The sequence below is a fragment of the Camelus ferus genome, chromosome 18 (assembly GCF_009834535.1).
Source record: "Camelus ferus isolate YT-003-E chromosome 18, BCGSAC_Cfer_1.0, whole genome shotgun sequence".
NCBI lineage: Eukaryota > Metazoa > Chordata > Mammalia > Artiodactyla > Camelidae > Camelus > Camelus ferus.
In genome coordinates, this window is record NC_045713.1 from 5,345,664 (window position 1) to 5,366,740 (window position 21,077).

A 21,077-nucleotide genomic window follows, 5' to 3' on the forward strand; every position below is an offset into this window, starting at 1 on the left:
GGAAAGCAGCCCCCAGGGGAGTGAGTGCTGCCCCCTGGGAGAGAGAGTTTTCTGAGCCCCAGGAGCAAAAGGGGGCCCTGGGTTGGTGCCATAGGTGCTGGAGGCTGAGACACTGCATGTGAGATGGAGGGGAGTTTGCTGAGGCCAGAGAAGAGCGGGGGGACACTGGCCTAGGTCACCCCCGCCCGGAGTCCCAGCCTCTGTCCTCCCCTTCCTCCACAATCCACAACCTTGCTCTCCCTGTCGCCTTAGTCCCTAGCCATGTAATTACAACCTCTGATCAGATCCAGATCTCAGCCTTATGGGAGCCAGACCCGTGATCTGAGGCCTCCTGGACCATCTTCACCTGGATGTCCATGGACTCCTCACTACCCCCATGTCCGAAAGAGGACGGTCACCACTGACAAATAATCATCACCGTTTATGAGACATTTACTGCGCACCAGGCCCGTGATAGCATTTCACAGACATTAGTCCTTTCCTATGACCCTACGAGGAGGGTGCTATGATTAGTGCCAGTTCACAGGCAAGGAAACTGAGGCACAGAGTTTAAGCTTCATGATCAAGGTCACTTAGCTCATGAGTTCCCAAAGAGCACAGCCCTGTCTCCCCATCTCAAACCAGATTCCCCAGGACAGGGCCCAGTCTCCTTTTCAGACACGTATGTGGTGCACTGCTCCCTTCCCCAGACCTGGCCCGGTCACTACTGTCCTCAGCATCCTACCCTCCTGACCGCCTGAGGTGAGTGATGATCTCATTAGCTGAGAGGCCTCTGTGCCTGTCAGCAGACTGGACCCTGCAGTACAGATGGGCTGTTTCACCTTCAGTTAATCTCTACCAGCAGGGCTGGACGTGCAGGTACCAGCAGCCAGGTTATGTTCCATCCTGTACTCAGCCAAGCCTGCTCAGGGGACCCAGGCTTGGGTCTGAGGAAGGGAGGCAATTCCAGGGACTCAGCCATGAGGCTTGGAAGTCAGGGCTCTGGCGATTTAACCACTTCCTGGCTGGCAGAAGAAAAGATGTTCTCCCCTCTCCCGTCAGCCAGCATAAAATTAGAGCTTCAGGACTTAATCTGCACATGGGTTTGGCTGGCCCAGCATCTGGGCCTGCCCTTGGGACCTGACCCAGTGCTTGGGACAGCCTCAGGCTGGGCTCTGGGGGGAACTGGTGTGCTCCGGCCACTGACTGCAGCAGCAGGAAGGAGGGGAGTTGAAGGCTTGGCAGTATACATACATAGTTAGTATTATCTAGATTTCCAGAGCAGGAAAAGACCTGTGGGGTCTTTGAGTCTGGCCCCTCATTGTCAAGTGGGGAAACAAAGGTCCAGAGACATGGAGAGACTTGCTCAGTGTCTGACAGCCAATCAGTGGTAGAGAAAAGACTTCCCTCCAAAGAGACGCAGCGTTGATGTCCCCAAGGACCTTAACAAGTCAGGGTCAGGGTTACGGCTCTAGACCTCGTAGCTGCCTGTTTGACCCCCATAAGCCCCTCACCCTTAACAAACCTGTTTGCCCTCCATATTCCCCATCACAGTAAGTGGCTGCACCATCCAGCTGGCCACACAAGTCAGAGACCCAGTGGCATCCAAGGCGCCTCCCCCAGCCCACACCCAGTCCAGTACAGTCCTGCCAAGTCTGTCTGTCTATTTCTTGAATGCTGGTCAGGCCCCACCTGCTCTGGTGTCCCTGTCTCCAGCCCCTCCCGCCCGTTCTGGGAAGCCTGCCCGGACCAGCCAGGAGGAGATGCGGACATTCTTTTATCACATCACGCTGTGATACCTGTTGGTTTCCCAAACCAGCGGAGAGCTCCCAGAGGGCTAGGATGGGGTCTTGTCCATCTCTAAATCTCCATCCAGCCTTGGGGAGGTGGGCGAGGGGCGGTGGTGAGCAGATGCTGAGTGTTTGTTGTGTTTGTTGAGTGAATATCGTCTGTCTCTTATTTGAGCAGCTCCTGTAATGGGGAACTCACTCATCCTCGGATGAGCAGCTCAGGGTTTTTTTAAAGTTTTGATTGTTAGGGGAAAAAATCCTACCTTGGTCTTAGCTGAAGTCCACTCAAGACGACTTCCCCATAGGAGTCTTGGCTTTGTCTTCTGAAACCACCCAGATCAGCTAGGGGCTTTGTTCCTCTCAGTGTGGTTCAAGGTCCGGCACAGGGGAACCTTGTTAGAAATGCAAATTTGCAGACCCCACCCCAGTCACTGAAGCAGAAATCCTAGGGGTGGAGCCTGGCCATCTACGGTTTAACAAGCCCTGCAGGTGACTCTGATGCCTAATGAAATCTGAGAACTGCTGCTCTAGACACTGGCTCCCAATTGCTGGCCACAGATGGTCTGTATCAGAATCACCTGGGGAACGTGAACAATTTCACCCCCAGAGATGTTGATTCAGTAGGACTAGGTAGGAATCACATATAAAATAAAGACACCCAGTTTAATTTGAAATTCAGATAAACAATGAATATTTTTTTTAGTATAAGGGTGTCCCAAATATGAAATTCATGAAATTCAAATTAATTTAACTGTGCAGTCTGTATTTTTATTTGCCAAATCTGGCAACGCAACCTACTTCTAACAAGCTTCCCAACAGATTTAGCCAGGTTCCTCTGTAGTCCTTCAGGCATTTGAGGATGGGGATTCTGACCCTTTGGATATTCTTATCACTCCCCATTCCCGACATTATATTTTTGTTGATGGAGCCGAAGATAACATGCACTTTTGGCAGCCACATCGTGCTATTGACTCATATTGAGTCTATGACCATTGAAAACCCCTAAATCCTTCCTAAATATGCTGCTTCTAAAGGATGTCTAGCTCGTTCCAATTTTAGAAAGTTAGTTTGGGACCCAGCTTCAGAATGTGACATTTCTCACTATCCTGTTTCACCTTCTTAGATTCCTTCCATCTTTTTAGCATGTTGAATCCTTTTAGATTCTGACTCTGAATTTACGAGACTTCGCAAGTGGTTGCCCAGTGAATCTGATCATCAGGTTATCAAAGTGCCATCCAGTCAATGGTGAACATGTTGGATCAGACCTCAGTGAGGACAGAGCCCTGTGGTCCTCCACTAGTTACTCCCATCTAATGTGACACTGACCTGTTAATCAGTTTCTTTTGGAGCATAGGTCAATCTATCTACCACTTACAATAGTACAGATTATTACTTCCCACCAGCACAATGTCTCTTTCTCCTTAAGAAATCTCACAAGGATTCCATAATAAATAATGTCAGATACCTCACAGGGAGACCCGTGCCTGCAGTAACTCCCTGGTCCGCTGGTCCAGCAACACCAACTTGGAAAGAAGTGGGCTCAGTGTGCCATGACTCATTCTTAGGGGCATGGCCTCTTCTCTAGGGGTTCAGGGGTCATTCTGAGGTTATTAATAACCTGCCTCAGATTCCTGCCTGGCACCCTCCATTACCAGGTGAAGTTGGTAGAATCCACCATCTGTCCTAGTGCAACTCCAGACAGCATTTGTCCTCTGTCTTCACACCACTCTCCTTGCCCTCAGCAGCCCAGTCATCTTACCCAGGCTTTCTCCTAGTGCTGGGGATAGACTTTCTCAGGTTATGGAGACCTGAGTGCCCTCAGAACTGCTCCCACCAGCCTCGCATCCCCTGGGGTCAAAGAATTTAGGCCAAGGTCTAGGCTGGGGAGCCAGCCCACATCAGAGGGAAAGCATCACTCAAACCTGGCTCCACAGGCTCTCTCTGGGGCCTGAGCACTTTCTCCCCACACCCTCAGTGCACCTCCTGCATCGCCAGGTGCTGGGTGGGCTCCTGGGAGCCAGAATGAAGGGGTGGTCTCCCCTCCACTTCAAGGGTCAGAATAGGGGTCAGAGGCAAACAAATTGAGCCTCAAAATCTAAAGATGTGAGGACAAAAGCTCTAGGGGCACAAGGAGGGAATGACTTACCCTTCCTCAGAAGCAGGGAAGGCTTCCCAGAGGAGGTGGCATTCTGCTGGGCCCTGAAGTATGTGCTGAAGTTCCCCAGGTGAAGAAGAGGGGAGAATGGAGTTCCAGCATCGGGAAACCACATGGGCAAAGGCACAAAGGAGTGAGAGCACATATCTGGGGACAGACGATCCAGGCTGAGGGGCTGGATGTTAGTTGCAGGATTAGGTGTAGCAAGGGATGAAGTTGCAAGATAGCACAAGGCAAAATGTAAAGGGGTCTTGCTGTCTGTATCAAATGCCATGCCAGACCTCCCTCCGTCCCGCCTCCCTTTTTGTCTCCTCTTTGTTCCACCCATGTGCACTGGGGTCCAGTGTTTCAGGCACTTTACAGGCACTGGGAGTTGAAAGTTAAACTGCCCTCAGCCCACAGGGGGAGCCAGACTGTGAGCCCACAGTGACACAGAGAGTGACAAGAGCTCCAGGAGGGTAGCGCCAGCCGGAGGGGTGAGGGGAGGCTTCCAGAAGGTGGCAATGCTTGTGAGCAGTGACTTTGAGGACATGTCGGAGTCAGGTGACGAGCATCCCAGATGGAGAGGCCTGGATGCAAGAGAAATGGAGAATGTGTGTGGGAGAGGGAGAGGGATGGCTAGACCAGGAGGCAGGGCAGGTCACGACTAAGCCAAGGTGACAGGAAACCACTAGAGGCTGTTAATCAGGGCATGACATGGTCTGATTTGCTCCTGGACTGGATCTCCCAGGTTGCTGATGGAAGATGAACAGAAAGAGGTCAGGGGTGGGGGAGGGCAGACAGGATGCTGAGGCCAGAGTGAGGGACTTGAAGTGGTAATGAGAGGGGAGGAGGTGGATGAACGTGAGCAGTATTGAGAAGAGAGAATGAGGGACCAAACTTGTTGGCTGTGGTGGGCTGGGACAACAAGGGTCTCCAAGCTCCACACATGTCCCTTGCTCGGTCCATAGCCAAGCACTGGAACCAAGGTGAGTAGCAAGCAGGGATCCCAGGGCTCTGTGTGGGGCTTGGTGAGTGGGTGATGCTTGAGGGCACCCTAGGAGAAGCCCTGGTGGAGCTGGGGTGAGGGGCTGGGTTAGGGACAGACAGGAAGCAGGCAGGGGTTAGAAAAACAGTTTTGTTCTGTAAGTGCCCAAGAACCTTCCTCTCCTGAAGAGTCTAGATGATGCTCCCAGGCACAGGTTGGGATAAGAGGCTCAGAAAGGGGCAGTGACATCCTCAGGGTCACACAGCAAGGAGTAGAAAAGCCTGGCCTAGAACCCAGACACTTAGGGAGATGGACATGTGAAAGAGGCGTATGTTCTCATTACCACTATCCCCTCCTGTCACTGTCCCCTTTAGAGCCCTTTTCCTCTCATAGTCCCCCTCTTCTCTGCCTTCCAGACTCCATGGCTCTGAAAACCACTCACCCCCACCACTTTGAAGCCAGTGAGGGGAGTATGTGTTCAGGGAGAGGGCTGTGTTACAAGGAAGGCTCCATCTGAGATGTCCAGACGTGCCCAAATCCTTCTCTTCCCACCTCCCTCCACCCCTTCCCTCCCTCCCATCCCACTCCCTGGGAAGGAGGACTTCCTGTTGCTTAGCAACTAGCAGAGCCTTGGAAGAAGGAAATGGAAATAGCTCAGGAGGTGCCTCCCCTCTGTTAAGATAAGTCCTGGGGTGGGGGGGTTGTGCACACACAAGGAGTGCTTGCCTGCACATGCTCCACATGGAGCCATGGCTTCTCACCTCCCAAGCCATGCTGACTCCCACCCCACCAGCAGGAGGATGGGGCTGCCTGGGAAGTTAATGTTAGTGCCACTTTTGGTCACATCCTCAGAAGCAGTGTTTCCAGAACAAAGGAGGGGACAGTCCTGTGGGCTTCAATCCAGATCAGTCCCCAACCTGGAATTCGAACTTTAGAGAAGTTAGATCAAAGTGAGAACAGAAAGCTGCATCTGTGTTGGAAATGGAGTTGAACCCGGAGAAGGTTCCATCTTTCCATCTCTGCAGGGTGGTCTGAGAGCCTACTGGGTGTGGGGAGCACATGTGTTCTGTGACTCCACCCACTAGAGCCAGGACAATGCAGTGTTAAACTGAGCCTGAAGGAAAAACAAGAATAAAACCAACAAATTTTCCCAGATACCAACTTGGTTGCTCCGAGAGTTGCCAGCAGGCGTTCAGGCAGGGGCCAGGCAGGCAGGGGCCAGGCAGGCAGGCCCAGGCAGCAGTACAAGGCAGAGAGGATTGTCCTGGGGGGTTACTAGGTCCCTGGAGATGAGAAGGCTCCTTAGAGGCCATCTAGCCCAGCCTGCATCCACCTACCTCACAGATAGGGAAAGCCCAGTGTCCAGTTCCCCTTCATGCCCTGAGGTGTGACCCAAAGGTGCAAACCTGCCACCCGCCCCACTCTGCAGCTTGAGGGGAAGCGGATTAGAGCCATGAGTGGGCCTTTAAATCTCCAGGATTAACCCGCGCGGAGAGGAGCTTAGCAGGTGGCCGAGAAGTGACCATACCGCGGGGTGTCTGTGTCTGTCCCGCAGGGCCGAGGCCAGCAGCTCCGGGGCCAGCCACCATGTCCTCCACAGTAAACAACGGGGCGGCCAGCATGCCCTCCCCGCCCGACGCGGCGAACGGCTTCCCGCAGCCGGGCGCCTCGTCGGGGGCCTGGCCGCGGGCAGAGGAGGAGCTGCGAGCCGCGGAGCCGGGACTGGTGAAGCGCGCACACCGCGAGATCCTGGACCACGAGCGCAAGCGGCGCGTGGAGCTTAAGTGCATGGAGCTGCAGGAGATGATGGAGGAGCAGGGGTGAGAGGGCCGGGGGCGGGGCCGGGCTGCCGGGCGGGGCCGGGCGGGGCGGGGCGGGGCGCTCGGAGTTGGGTGGGACTCAAGGGCGGGGCCAGGCAAGCGCTGGGACCCGGGAGCCTGTAAGACAAGGGGCCAGAATCTGCACCAGTCCTAGTGGAACCATTGCAAGCCCAAACAAACTTTCATTCACTTATTAGTTTATTCAACGAACAATCTGTCTTGAACTGCTCTATGTCAGGCTCTGAAGCGGGCTCAGATTCACAGAAGCCAAGGAGAATCAGTCCATGCCTTTCAGGAACATCCAGCCAAGCGGGGGAGACAGGCGTGTAAACATCAATGCCAACTCAAGGCCTCAGTTTCCCCTTCTATAAAATGGGTGGATCGAGCTGCCTGGACTCAGCCAAGCAGGTTCTGCAGCCAGGAAAGAACGCACAGTGGGCCCTTACAATATGTGAGGGCTGCCTGTGGTTTCAGCAAAGGAACCCCAGCTGGCAGCCACATCCAGAAGCTTCGGTTCCACACTGTCTAGTTCAGGACTGGTCACAGGGGCACACGAGCATGCCAGGCACTGTGCTGGGCAATGCTGGGCCCCAGAGCCAGACTAGAGTCACTTCCTCAAAGACTACCATCCCATCCCCTACTCTTTCCCCATCTCAGAAGGGAAACAAGCACATTAACAACCAACTTCACCATAAAACAGATTAAAATTATGGTTATAGACCAGGACAGGAGAGGGCCAAGTGCTTCAGGAGCTCAGAGGAGAGATTCTGAGAGAAGACATTTGAATGGGCCTTGAAGGATCAGTAGGAGTTCATCAGGCTGAGAAGGAGGGGTTGTGCATCAATCACCCCCTGAAAATCCAGTGGACGCAGGACAGGACAGTCATCACACATGGAGCTCAAGGCAAAGAAATAGAGAACAAAGCTATTTCTGTCAGTGCAGCTCCAAGAAAGCCAGTGTTTCCAAGGCTCCATTTTGCATCTGCCCTGAGTACTTTGAAATTATTGGGCTGGTTGCTGAGGGAGTCAAAGTGGGGAGCAGGGCCTGCCCATCAGACTTGCACTGAACATGAGCTGAGAAATCAGAAATGCCCATTGCATTAGGGCCTGGAGCCATATGGCAGCAGACAGCCTGTGTACAACAGTCCTTCTAAACCACAATTTTGTCTGTTCATCCAGGCCTCCTGGGCTCCCCAAGAGGCAGTCAAGGCATGGCTCACTGTGCCCAGAAGACACTGAGGCTCAGACAGAGACAGCCACTAACACTGAAGTCCCTCAGGAAGGGCCAGGAAGGGCCACTTGTAGAAAAAGAAAGGGGCACAGGGACTTGGTGTTCACCTCCAGCCAGGGACCAGATGGGGGTGGGGAGGGTCCCTGCAGGGAGCGATGGATGGGTGAAAGGCTGCTGAAGACAGACAGAAAGGAGGCCTCCAGCTGGCAATAAAAACAGGCTTGATGAGCTGTGGATGTGGGCAGAGGAAATGAGATCCCCAGGGGCAGGGCTGAGTAAGGGGTGGGGAGTGGAGTATCCTTCTGCAGAAAGAGCTTCAGACCTTAATTAAACCTGCAAATTCCATTGAATTGGGAGACTCATGGAGAGGAGGGCGGGTGGGCGTGGCTAGGGAGCCAGATGACTGAGACTGAGAAGAACCAGCCTTCTGTGCTTTATCCCTGGAAAACACCCCCTTCCCCTTCACAGAGTTCCGCCCCCTTCCCCTATACAGAGACCCACTCTCTTCCCTTAACAAAGTCACACCCACTTCCTGATCCGCTCTCCACTCACTAAGCCCCATCCTCTTCACTGAACCTTTCCCTTCTGAAAACCCTCACAGAGCCCCAACCTTTCAGGGAACCCCCCAAGGCTTCTCCCTCATGGTGCTCCCTCCTTCCCAAGCCCCCTCCCCCTGGCTGAATAAACCTGCACACAGAAGGCTTATTACCCCACAAAGGCAGCCTCAGGTGGAGAGGACGGATGGTATCTGGCCATGTACTAAGTGTCATCTCCCAGCCCCGCAAGGCATCCAGGACTCACGCCTCAGGGGCCCTTCCCTGACCCAAGCCCTCACTTCAGATGGTCCTTAGACTGGAGTCTCCCACAGAGCTAGCTTTCCAGTTACCATTCCCCTCTCCTCCCCATCTCTTAGCGGCTGCCTCGTCGGTAGAGGGCACAGCCACTCTGGAACCCAACAATCCAGGCTTCCAGCTCCAGCCCGTGATCTTGGGCAAGCCACAGCTACTGGCCTGTCAAATAGGGAGTTGTTCTGAGGGTCCTGTGGATTAAGGCACGTACAGGGCTCCCGCATCCCCAGCCAGTCCCCCAAAAGTGCTCCACAAAACTAAAGAGGGACTCTTGCTCTGTTATAAAATCCAGTCATTAATATCCATTTCTAGAAACACTGGTTCACTCGCATTTATTTACCAGGTTCTTGGGCATTTGACAAATATTCCCACTAGTCATACATTCTTTGGCCCCATTAAATAGCAATTCCTTCCTTAATATTGATGGATGGCAGCTGATCCACTGGTGACTGATGCTGCATTTGGAGTCATCTTCCTGAGCAGCCTCTATGTGCAACCTGCAATCACCGTAGGGGCAGGGACAGAGCCCCCAACCTTCGTGATGTGATGCTCCAGCCCCAACCCCAGACATCCCCTCCCACACCTTACCCATACCCTTTCCCAGAGGACACTCAGTTGGATGGAGCATGGCTCTGCCCCTAGCTGGACTTGGAGCTTTGAGCCCTCCCCTCTCCCTGTTCTGTCTCCTCATCTGTAAAATGGGAATAAATTGTAAGGCCACCACCCACCTCAGACCTGTGGCGAAGGTCAAATTAATGACCAAGGAAGTGATTGTCTAGGAAGTGCTGGGTCTGCACAAAAACAGGCAGAATGAAACATTTTTCACTCTGGGGACCTCTTTTAAAATGCACTGTCCCCTCACCTCACCCGAGCCCCAGAGAGCAACCCAGAAAGTCCCCAACGCAAAAATGAATTTGGCATATCCTTCCCATAGAGTGCAGTGGTAAGGAGGGAGCCAGACTGGCTGGAGGAGCGTCTGAGCCAGGAGGCTGGGGCGTTGAGACAGGCATCCTTGTCCCGCCTACCCACTCCCCCTCATCCAAGCACTTGACTTTTAGCCAGCAAGGCCCCCTGTGTGGCCTTAAGTTGGCAGGTATTGCCAAATCCACAGGGAGTGGATGATTTGGGTACCAACCTCCCTCTCCAACCCAGCCTTTGCCTCCTGGGAGAGCAAAGCGGAGAGGCCCCAGTGATTCCTGACTCAGGACCATGCTGACCTGAAAGGGGTCTAGAGTAGAAAATGGCAGGGAGCCTGGGATAATTGGACCCTCTGTCCCTCCTGCCCTGGGACAGATAATCCTTAATCCACCACCATTTACTGAGCATCTACTGTATGCCAGGCACTGTGAAAAGTGCTTTATATGAATCATCTCCCTTCGTCCTTAGGAGAACCTTGCAAAACAAGTTACTATCCTGGTTTCACAGATGTAGAGGCTCAGGCTAAGAGAAGTACGTGGACTTGTTCAAGTTCACAGAGTTAGAAAGTGGAGGATGCCAGGATTCAGAAACAGGACTGCCTGGCTCTCCTGCCTCTCCTCTTAATGACTGTCCCCGTGGCCTCCACTGAGAGGTCTGAGAGGAGACTCTGAGGCGGTGGTCACACTTGAGACCACTTTGCCCAATAATCGGATGTCATCCCTGGGTCCCCAGCTTCTCCCAGCACGAAACCCTGGGGCATAAAATGGTCTTTCCGAGTCAGTTCAATCCAGCACCCCTGGCCCCCCAACAACAGGTGCTAGAGTTAGTCACGTCACCTTACACCTGATGGCTCTGGGATGAGCCCTAAGTCCCTGCTCATGTCCCGCTCCAGGTCTTAATGAAACCACAGGTGTGCTCCCACCTCCCAGCTTTCACACGCTCTGTAGACCACCAGGCTTGCGGCTCATGCAGCTCAGACCCTGGCCTGAAGCCCCTCCAACACAGCTGGCGATCTGGCCCAGCTTTGCTCTTGGGCCATCTCCTTCCCAACCCGACCAGGTCCCAGGCCCTCTGCCAATGGCCCAGCCAGCCTGTGTCTCCCTCCCAGGGGCTTATGCATTGGGGGCTGGGCAGTGTTGAAGGGCCTGTGTTGTCTGTCTCTGTGCTGGTGACAATGACCAGCTGGTCTCCTGAGGAGAAGGTGAGATGGAAGTGGTTCCTCTGTGCCTCCACTGCTCAGAAAGGGACCAAAGATGTGACTCAGGGGATGTTTACAGCAAGAAGGATACCCTCCTTCAGAGCCCAGCGAGCTAGGGCTCTGTACTGCCCAACAAGTAAGGCCAAGGGACTTCTGGCTGAATGATAAACAAGGTCCAAGGTGGACACTTACGAGCCAAGGCCCAGGGCTGTGAAGCTGGAAAGGGTGAGGGGTTGGAAGAGATGGGCTCCTACCCCTGCTAGGCTGGACCCAATCCTTCCTATACTGGGCCACATGGGTGCCTGAATCTATAGAGGGTGACACCTCAGCTGGGGGTCAGGGGACACGTGGTTAAGAAGTAGGTAGTGCTCCCCATCTGACACCCACCCTGACAAATTCAATCAGTTCCCGAGTCCCAGCTACTCTCCCTCCCAGATGGTATTTTGTCCACTTCTTCCCCTCCATCCTCACACCCACTCTCCAACTCTGACCTCATCAACTCTCCCATGAACCCCTGCAGTAGCCCAGTGCCAGCCTCCCTGCCTCCAGGTCCCTCTCTTCCAGCCACACAGCCACCAGAGCCATCTTTCCAAAATGAAAATCCAACCTTCAAACTCTTCAATGCCTCTCCAACACCAGCCACTCATTTATCAAACATTTTTGGATGCAGGCAAAGTGCCAGGTGCTAGGGACACAATAGCAATCCAGACAGACAAGGTCCCTGCCCTCAGGGAACTCCCAGGCCAGTGCAGAATACAGTGGAGTCAACAGATGATAACTAGCGCATAAACCACCTGCCAGGATCCAGGAGGCTCCGGTTGCTATGGAAACACAAACACTGGCACCTAACCTGGTGGCGGGGGGAGGCCCATCCTGTTGTAAACATCTCATGAGTCATATCTTTGTGCGTAGCCATAATTATTTCCACAGAGTAAACCTGGAAGTTAATTTATGAGTCAAAGGCTCTGTTCATTTTTTTAAAGGCTTTTGAAAAGAATTGTCAAATTGTTCTCCCAAATGACTGGGTCAATCCCAAATGCTTGTTGAAGGGGAGGCGGAAAGGAGGGCGGAGGGAAGGAGCCAGAAAAGAGATGGGGTCCCTGAGAGGGGACAGTGTACCATTTTCATGGACAGGCTGAGCGGGGAGGCTGGGCCTGCTGGGTGCACAGATGGATGGTTAGATGACAGAGAACACAGGACCCCAGTTCCTATTTGGCAGCCATGTTTTCTGTCCAGTTCAATGACCTGCAGCCCAGGAAGGGGAGAGGGTGTGAGCTTGGGGCCCCAAGATTCAGTCAACAACAGACACTGGGTACCTGCTGTGTGCTAGGCATAGGGCAGGGGGCTGGGTGAGCCAGACGCCCACCCAGGGACAGCATGGACACAGGCTGGGATGCCCAAGCAGCTGTCAGAATGGTGGCATGAGAGAGGATGACAGCTGACCCCAGGGTGCGAGAACAAGGATGAGTAGATAATTCTGGGTTTTGGTCCCCAGCCTGAGGCTCGGCTTAGGGAGGGAGGGAGAGCAGAATAGAGAAGTCAGGAGCTTCAGTCCAAAGCCCAGACTTTATCCACCCCCACCCCAAGCTGAGAAGCAATGGATTTACCCCTGGGATCCTGGGCCAGCCACTTGGCAGCCTTGACCTTGCAGAGGTGGGGATGCACTGAGAAACTCTCAAGGCTATTGTGAGGATCAGATGTCCTTGAGGCCAGGAAAATAGAAAAGACCACGTATGTATCAAGGCCAGGGGTCTCACTTCTCCCCTAAAATGTCTCCAGAGAGTGACTTCAGCCTGGATGTGGGAGGGAGGGCTGGCCAGGGGTGGGAGAGGGCCAGGAGGAAGGGCCCAGCCTCCCTGGTGGGTCTCCCCACCTCTGGGAACAACTCATCCTTTAGTTTATGTGTTTATTTGGCTGATAGTTTGTTTAGTTGGTTGACTGGCCGATTTGGTTCAAAGTAGGTAGGCCTTGAGCTTCCCCAACACTGAGAATCTTGTCGATGGGGTGACCTCGGACAGGACATAGCGAGCTGGATGGTGCCATTGTGACTGAGGGCTGGGCTCGGGGGCAGGCAGGTGGGGAGGAAACCAAAGCCAAGAGAGCAGCGCTCACCTTCCCTGTGCCCCGCAGGTACTCAGAGGAGGAGACCCGGCAGAAGGTCAGGACCTTCCGGCAGATGCTGATGGAGAAGGAGGGAATGCTCATCAGGGAGGACCGGCCTGGGGGCCACATGTGAGTGCTGCCCGTGTTAGGGCAGAGTACCGGGAGGGGAGGCCCAGGCAGCAGCTGGGGGCCAGAGGCGCATTTCCCAGTGCTCCCTCAGGCGGTGGGGGCTGGAGGTGGGGAGCAAGAGACGGAAGAAGAGAGGGTATGGGTCCTCTTCACTGGATGCTCTGGCCTGGCCCAGGGCACTGGGCAGGAGCCTCTGGGTACCTGTGCATCACCAAAGGCCTCCCTGCCACCCTGGGTTCTACCAATGGCCCAGTGGTGGGGGAGGCAGCCCAGATCTCAGCTCAGGGAATCCTGGGCTACAAATCATGAAACTTGAGAAATGTTCTGGCCCTAGTGTTGTCACTGGCCGACAGGTGTGTCCCTCTGCCCCAACTATTACCACCTATAAAGTAGCCTCCAGAGTAAGCACGTACTCTAGAAAAAGAACCAACACACCAAATGCCATTGCTGGCTTGGCCAAAGATTTATTGGGTAATGAGAGCCTGGGCTCTACGGGAGTGACATCTCTGCAGCTGTCACAGAATAGGAGACACATTGGGATGCTATGGGCCTCCTGGGTGGGCTTTGGATCAAATAGGGAAGTTACAGGGAGGTACACTTTGTCTCAGATTACAGGAGGACTTCAACCACTCAAAACCATATAAAATGGAGCAGGCTGCTATAGGAGGGTGGGGACAGCCTGTCTCTGCAAGTGCCCAGGCATGGCTGGGTGGCCAGTGAGCTCCATGCCCGGCAGGCAGTGTTCACTAAGGGAGAATCACTGAATCTACTCTATGGGTCTTGCCCGTGTGCTAAGCCTCAGTGGCCCCTCCTGTGTGCCGGCATCCTGTGTGCCTTTTGGCTGGAAGTGAGACTGGGGTGAATGCTGCTGGTCATTTCCTCCAGAGTAGGGCAAGTTTGGGGAGAGGGCACCTTACTGAAGCCCTAAGTCCCTGTGCATCTTTACTGGCACAAAAATAAAATGACAGCAGCCCCTTTGGAGTGATTTTCCCATTGCTGTTGTCTTGAGGGCAGACAGCATTGCAAGAGTAGATGTACCTCAACAGGCAGCCCTTCTGCAGAAATTCTAGACCGCTGGGGATTCTCAGGATCGGGGAGTCCCCTCCTAACCCCACTGAACCTCACTTCTCCGACTAAACTAGAAGTAAAAGCAGAGTCAGGGCAGCTTCCAGCTTGCCTTGTGGGTGATCTGCGGGAGCCTGGCTCAGCTGGCCTGCTGTCTCCTCCCCTGGGGTGGGAAGAAGTGATACCACCACCAGCTCCTCTCCAGCCTCCCAGAACACACAGCACCCCTCAGTGATGCCCTGCAGGTTTCCCCCAGAGCGGGGCTAGCCCCTCTCTTCCCTTCTCAAACCTCCTGACAATAAGATCTTCCACCACTGCCCACACCCCCTCCAAACCGCCAGGTCCTGGCTTTCTGCCCCGTGCCTCCTCAGATGGCCCCAGGACTCCTCTGGGAAATCAGCCACCCTTTCCTCTTCCATCCCATTTGAGGGTCGGGGGATTTCTCAGGAATCTACCTTGGCCACCTTCTCTGGGCCCTCCCAGTGATAACTGCCCCTCCAGCTCAAACTGGCTGCTCTCCCTGCCCCCCAACCCCCCTGCCACCACTGGCTTTTTCCTCTAAATCTGCTTCTCATTCTTCCTCAGCCCTGCTTTCTCCTCCAGCTACCAGCCCACATTTCCTCTCCTTTCTCCACCCAGTTTCTGTCGAGTGTGTGGTACACATTGTCTCCACTTCCTTAAGCCATGAAGATCTGGCTTCTGCCCCCACAAGTCCCATGACCTGCTTGGGCTGGAGCTGCCTGTGTCGTACTTAGCACAGCCCGGGCTTCTCTGCAGGCCTGGCCTCTCTCTCACACGTGTCACCCCTGTGCTTCCCCTCTGGAAATTGCTTTCCCCCCTGGAGTCCAAGATGCTGTTCTCTGTGAGCTTCCTCCTATGCCTCTGACGGCTTCTGCTCCTCCCTTGCTCCTGCCTACTTCCCAGATGTTGGTTCCTGCTAAGGTTCAATCATATCCTCAGGTCCCTTCCCCAGCTCTGCCTTTCCTCTTCTTCCTGGGGGAGCTCATCCATTCCCCAGCTGGAGCACTCTCCTGTTAATGGATGACTCCCAAGTCTTTTCAGGTAGTCTTGATCATCTCTTTCCTTGAATGAATGAATGAATGAATGATGCATTTAAGAACTGAGACACACTGGGAAGTATGCCATGGAAAGGTTGCAATGTTCATAATCAAGAAATGACCTTGAGGGTCTATGGTATATGCCCCACCCTGCGCTAATGCTGTGTATGGGGAGAGGGGAAGAGAAAGACATGCCTCTGTTCTCTGGTGGAAACACAAACCTACAGCCTGAAACCAGGATTACTGGCAGCTCCTGACAAGAAGAAACAACTCAAACCTTTTACTCTTCAGATCCTGTGTGTGTGCGTGTTCTGTGAGGGAAGAGAGAGAGACAGTCTGGGGTGATCAGTCAGGTAGGGTTGCTAGGAAGAGGCAGTGTCACGGCGCTCAGGGAGGACCTCTGCTCTGGAAGCAGGGGAGAATATATACTTGGCAGGGTCCTGGGATCCTACTAGAATGTTAGAAGACAGTGAAGGTAAATTCGTTATCAGTTTTTTTTACTGCTGTATTCCTGGTGCCTAGAACAGTATGACTTGCCTTGATTTCCCCCAAAGCCTCAGTTTCCTCCTTTACATGGGGAATGGGTGGGACCGGAAGCCTTCTAGCTCAGGTAGCCAAAAGCGTGTGAGAATAGCGCTGCGGACAGTGACCACAGCAGGCTAAGGAGGCTGATGGTGGCCGGGATTACTCCCAGGCTGGGAAGAGCTGTTTGTGGTGCTGAACCCAGGGCCCAGGGCAGAGAGGTGATGGAGAGCTGGTGACAGATTGGTCATGTGCCTTCCATGTGCCTTCCTGGCAATTGACCAGGTCTTCAGTTCTTAGTTCAAAGTGTGGGGTAGAGGAGGGAGAGGGCTCTGGCGTAAGACAGTCCACCTGTCCAAACCTCTGAATTCAATGTTAACCCCCCAGGGTCTGGGTGCCAGCTTGACCACACCCCAGCTGTGTGACTCAGGCAAGTCTTTGACTTCTCTGGGCCTTCAGTTCTTTACTTATAAAATGGAGATATTAGCGGGGGAGGGTATATCTCAGTGGTAGAGTGTGTGCTTAGCATGCACAAGGTCCTGGGTTCAATCCCCAGTACCTCCATTAAAAAGTAATTAATTAATTAATTAATTAATTAATTAATTAATTAATTAAAATGGAGATATTAGTACTATCCTCAGAGGATTGTAGAGGAAATGAGTTGAGATGATGATGGTTAGTGTGAGGATTAGTGGCTGGCACATAGCAGACGTACATCACTACCGGATGCTCCCCACCACTGTCTTAATTGGCTCGAGCTGCTATAACAAAGCATAAACTGGGTGGCAGAGCAACAATTGAAATTTCTTTCTCATGGTTCTGGAGGCTGGAAATCTGAGATCAGGGTGCCAGCGTGGTCTGGTTCCAGCAAGAGCCCCCTTTGGGGCTGCTGAAGGCTACCTTCTTGTAACCTCACATGACAGAAAGAAAGGAAACTGTCTTTTCTCATAAGGGTACTAGTCCCAATCACAAGCACTTCATCTTCAAGATCTAACTACCTTTCAAAGGCCCCACCTCTAAATGCCATCACACTGGGATTAGAGTTTCAACCTATGAATTGGGGAAACACAAGCATCCAATCAATAACAGCCGCCACCCCCATGATCACAGGGACCCCTGGCAAGGGCAAGGAATGGAGTGACCTAAACTTATTTCCCTCTCCCTGGCTGTGTCCACCCTCTCTGCCAACTGTGGGGTTCTCTTGGGAGTCTACGCCTCCCCAGCAGTCCCTGTGCTCATGCCTTTGGCTTTCTGACCCTGGTACCCCACCCCCACTCATAGACTGGAATTTTGAGACATGGAGAAATTCAATGCCTTCTCAGAGTGAAATAAGAAACCCAGAAGCAGCTCAAGGGTCTCCACACTGCAGGAGAGGGAGGCCTGATTTTAACCCTCCACAGACTGTAAAAGCCCATGACACCTCCAGCTCAGGAAAGGATCTCAGTAGGGAGGGCAGGATCACTCCCAGAGCTTTTTGTCCCCAGGGATCATCCTTCCTCCTTAAGTTAATTGACTGGTTTGAGTGACAGTCTCTTGTGACAATCTGCCCTCCAGTCTACTCTCCACACTGGTTGCCAGAACATCATACTGTGGCATCCTGGATGTGATCCCATAGATGGCAGGAGCCCGGGGAAGGCTCTTAAGAGGCAGTCAGACAGGTGCTTGGGGACTTTTCCCTTTGGAAGATGGATCAGATGGGTGAAACTACAAGGAGAACAGTGGGGCAGCTGACTCTCTAATCTGGGAGAGAAGTGATGGAGAGGAGTGAGGTCCCACAGACACTGAGAGAGGACATGCTTTTGTCTGGAAACAGATTGATATGGGGAGTCCTATTTTACCCCCCAAAACTCCTGTAGTTCCCCTCCATCCAGGCAGTCAAATCTGGACTCCCTGGCCTGCATTCAAGGCTCTCCACACTCTAGACCCAGCCTGGCGTCCCCCTCCCAGCATCACACAGCAGCCAACCCGACCTGCTGGCAGTTCCCAGCCACGTTCTGCGTGTTCTCACTTCCACGCCTTTGCTCATACTGAGCCCTCAGCCGGAGACACCCTAGTTCCTTCTGCACAGACTCAAACTCACCCCATCATTCAAGGCTGCCTCTAAAAACCACTTTACCCATATTCCCGGGATAAAAGTAAAATCCTCTCCTCTTTGGGATACACACAGTGTTTTCTTTACGTCTATGTGTTATCAGTTCTGTGTTCTTTTTTTTCACCCTAATAGACAACCTTTATGACTAATTGTTTTCAGGGGGTGGGTATAGCTCAGTGGTAGGGTACATGCTTAGCATGGGTTCAATTCCCAGTACCTCCACTGAAAAAAAAAAAAAAACCAGAATAAAGAATAACCATTTTCTTCATTATATAATACACATCCCATATATGGACATGTGATTATATTGAATCTTGGTTTGTAATAGCTCAGAACCATTAAAGTGTACTCTGGATATTTTTTTAAAAAAAGAATAGTTTTCATAGTTACGTAATATAACAAAATGTTTGGGAGAGAGGGTTTATGAAACACAATATTCATAAGCTATTTTCTAAAACAGTGAGCAAATTCCAGTCTTTTTTTTTTTCCCTATGTCTTATTTTATACGTAATGTGACCTCTCTGTGCCTCATTATCTTTTGTCTAAGATGGGACTATCAATGATAGTCACACACACATCAGAGGCTTGTTCTGAGCATTAAATGACTGAATGCGATAAATACATGTGAAGTGCTCAGAACAGCACCTGACTCCTGCCTTAGTAATTAGTATCATATGCACTTGTCAGATTTTTGCCCTGTGCTGTGAGGCCCCAAGCCTGATTTATCCCTGTTCCTGCCACCACTCCCCCATCTCCCCCTCCATCCCCCAACAGACCTGGCATGCAGGCTGAGTGAGCAGAGGGCAGCCCCTGTGCCTGGAATCTTCCTCCTCCTCTTCTTTCTGGACCCATTCATCTGTCAATTGGCCATTAGGCTCCTGGCAAATGGGAAACAGAAGCAGTTAATTAGTGAAACTGCTGGCACGAGGAAGCGCGTGTGACAAGCAATCTCTTCCCAGGTCCGAGCCCTGCCTGTGGCAGCCAGTCCAACATGTGTCCCGTGCGGTGCTGTGTTCAGCCTCCAGACGTTCCTGGTCCCTTTGCAGTGACACCGGCTGAGCCCACTTTGGTCGGCCCCCTGGGGCTGGGTTTGTACTATCGCAGGGGAGGAATGCCTCCCCAGCCTACTCCACACACGTGGTGAGGCATCAACTAGCTGACAAACGTGAACTTAAGAGCAGAAACACTAACCAAGTCTAGAACTCAGAGCACTCACCCACAACTGTGTCTAGAGAGTAGGGAGGGGACAGCTGAGCTAACATCTACAGCAGGAAGCCCAGCCAGCAAAGTCAAGGGCCATCCGGTTTGCACGTGAATTCTCAAAGCCAATTGGATAGGTGAACTTACATTCTTTACTCAAAGGTCCCAAAACATAGGTGATGTTCCTTTCCCTCTCCGGGCCTCAGTGTTTTCATGTGAGAAATTTGAAAGGGGGGTGTGCAATTTCTTTAAATCAGGAAGTGGTTCTGAATGGGATTTGAACTGTGGAGAGCTATTTAAGCATTAGAGAACATTCATATTAGTGATGTTATCATCTAGGAAGTTCAGGACAGGAGAACCCAGTGTTCTAGCCCTGGGAGAGCCTGCAAAGCAGAAGTAGTGATACCAGCTGCACAAAACTAGCAAAAGAAGCCTCAGTCTAGGCCTACTTATACCCTTTGAACTCCCAGGGCAAGTCTTACCGGAAGGTTCTGAGACCCTGTGCGTCTCCCCATGCCTGTCTTTCAAAGTTCCCAGCATAGGAGATCCCAAGTCAACCTCCCTGAAAGGATTGGAAAGTGAGGGAGTTCAAATGATAAGGTCCCAGGGAGGGAGGAGGAGGGGGAGGGGAGGAAGCTGTGACCCAGGGACAGAGGAAGAAAGGAAACATGTCTCTAGGGGTGCAGCCAGCAGAATCAGGAGGGCGCAGTGAGGGCCTGGACTCAGTGGCTAACCCAGCTCGGATGTTGGGAAGCAAGAAAGGATTCTTACAGAAGTCAGGGCCCAAACTGAGCTATTTTATCTTGTAAATAACCATCATTTTTGTGTCGGGATAAACGGAAGCTCCCTCCACCCACCAGCTCACTCACACAATGTTGGAGATGCCCTTAAGTTTTACTAAAGACTATGTTTTACATGTCAGGCGTTTGGCTGAGGGCTGTGTGGGGGCGATGGGCCCTGGGACGGTGGGGGTGGCAGGGCTGGATGGGCCAAGGAGTTGGAGATTTCAGGGACAGCAAATAGGAGGCCTCTGGCTTCAGGAAGAGGAGTGTGGGGAAGAGCAGAGAGGTGTGGGGGTGTTTGGCTCTGTGGGGGCAAGGGAAGTGACGTGAGCTTCCATCACCCTGACAGACCTCCCCTACCACCTGTGACTTCTAGGCTGCCAGAGCCAGGGTGGTGTTTGGGAACTGAATAGCATTCTTTTTTTTTTTTTTTTAAGAAATCTTATTTATTTATTTGAGAGGGGATTAGGTTAATTAATTCATTAATTAATGTTAAGGGAAGTACTGGGGATTGAACCCAGGACAGCATGCTTGCTAAGCATGCCCTCTACTGTTGAGCTATGCCTTCCCCCTGGAATGGCATTCTTGAGGCTAGCTAACCCTGCCAGATTTGGGATTTTTTTTTTTTAATACAAAAATCAATCTTTAAAGAGCTGCCTTAGTTCATGCCCTGCTGGAGATTTGTTTCTGAAAATTCTTTCACCTCGTAGCTGTGATCTGCCTTCCTTGCTTTGTCTCTTTCATAGGTCAAAACCGCTTTTCTCCCTGGAGGAGCAGGTGTGTGAGTGTCTGACAGTCCCTCTGCCTAGCAATGGTGGCCGTGTGTGTGCAGGGCAACAGCTGAGGGCCAGGCCTCGTGTCAGGAGGCTTCATAGACAGATGCTTACTTAATCCTCTCCTCAAAGCTGGGATATTCTTTTCCTCGTTGTATAGATAAGGACCTGGAGGCTCAGTGAGCATGGTCATGCCTGGATTCAGACCTGTCTGTGTGAATTCCAAGCTCTTGTCACATTCTTAATGCTCTGCCATCCAAGCCCTGGCCTCCCTTGCTCTGGACAGGGAAAGTGAACTGGGGGAAACCATCTGGAGGTGCATTGTTGGAGCAGGGCAGGGAATAAAAAATGAACGGTGAGAAGCCATCACCCTGGAGGTGGGGCTTCGGAGGGTCACTTCTGGGCATGTTCAATATAAAACAAAGTTGCACAGCATCCGTGACCTCAA

The 21,077-nt window shown here is 52.5% G+C and overlaps 2 protein-coding genes across 4 annotated transcripts in view; one reads left to right on the forward strand and one right to left on the reverse strand.

Annotated features, from left to right (window-relative positions):
• The window catches only part of STYXL1 (serine/threonine/tyrosine interacting like 1), a 129,569-nt gene that overhangs the window by 91,834 nt on the left and 16,658 nt on the right, over nucleotides 1-21,077 (reverse strand). The window contains exon 2 of one of the 2 annotated variants that reach the window (XR_004312555.1): nucleotides 18,651-18,752. The gene's annotated coding sequence lies outside the window, so the exon portion shown is untranslated. Of the gene's footprint in view, nucleotides 1-18,650; nucleotides 18,753-21,077 lie in introns of those variants that run through there. The other variant, XM_032459588.1, reaches the window with a different exon arrangement.
• Nucleotides 6,462-21,077, forward strand: part of SRRM3 (serine/arginine repetitive matrix 3) — a 35,056-nt gene continuing 20,440 nt past the window's right edge. The window contains exons 1-2 of one of the 2 annotated variants that reach the window (XM_032459581.1): nucleotides 6,462-6,711; nucleotides 13,036-13,137. In XM_032459581.1, the coding sequence (XP_032315472.1) occupies nucleotides 6,479-6,711; nucleotides 13,036-13,137 (335 nt within the window). In that variant the 5' untranslated portion in view covers nucleotides 6,462-6,478. The remainder of the gene's footprint in view (nucleotides 6,712-13,035; nucleotides 13,138-21,077) is intronic. The other variant, XM_032459580.1, reaches the window with a different exon arrangement.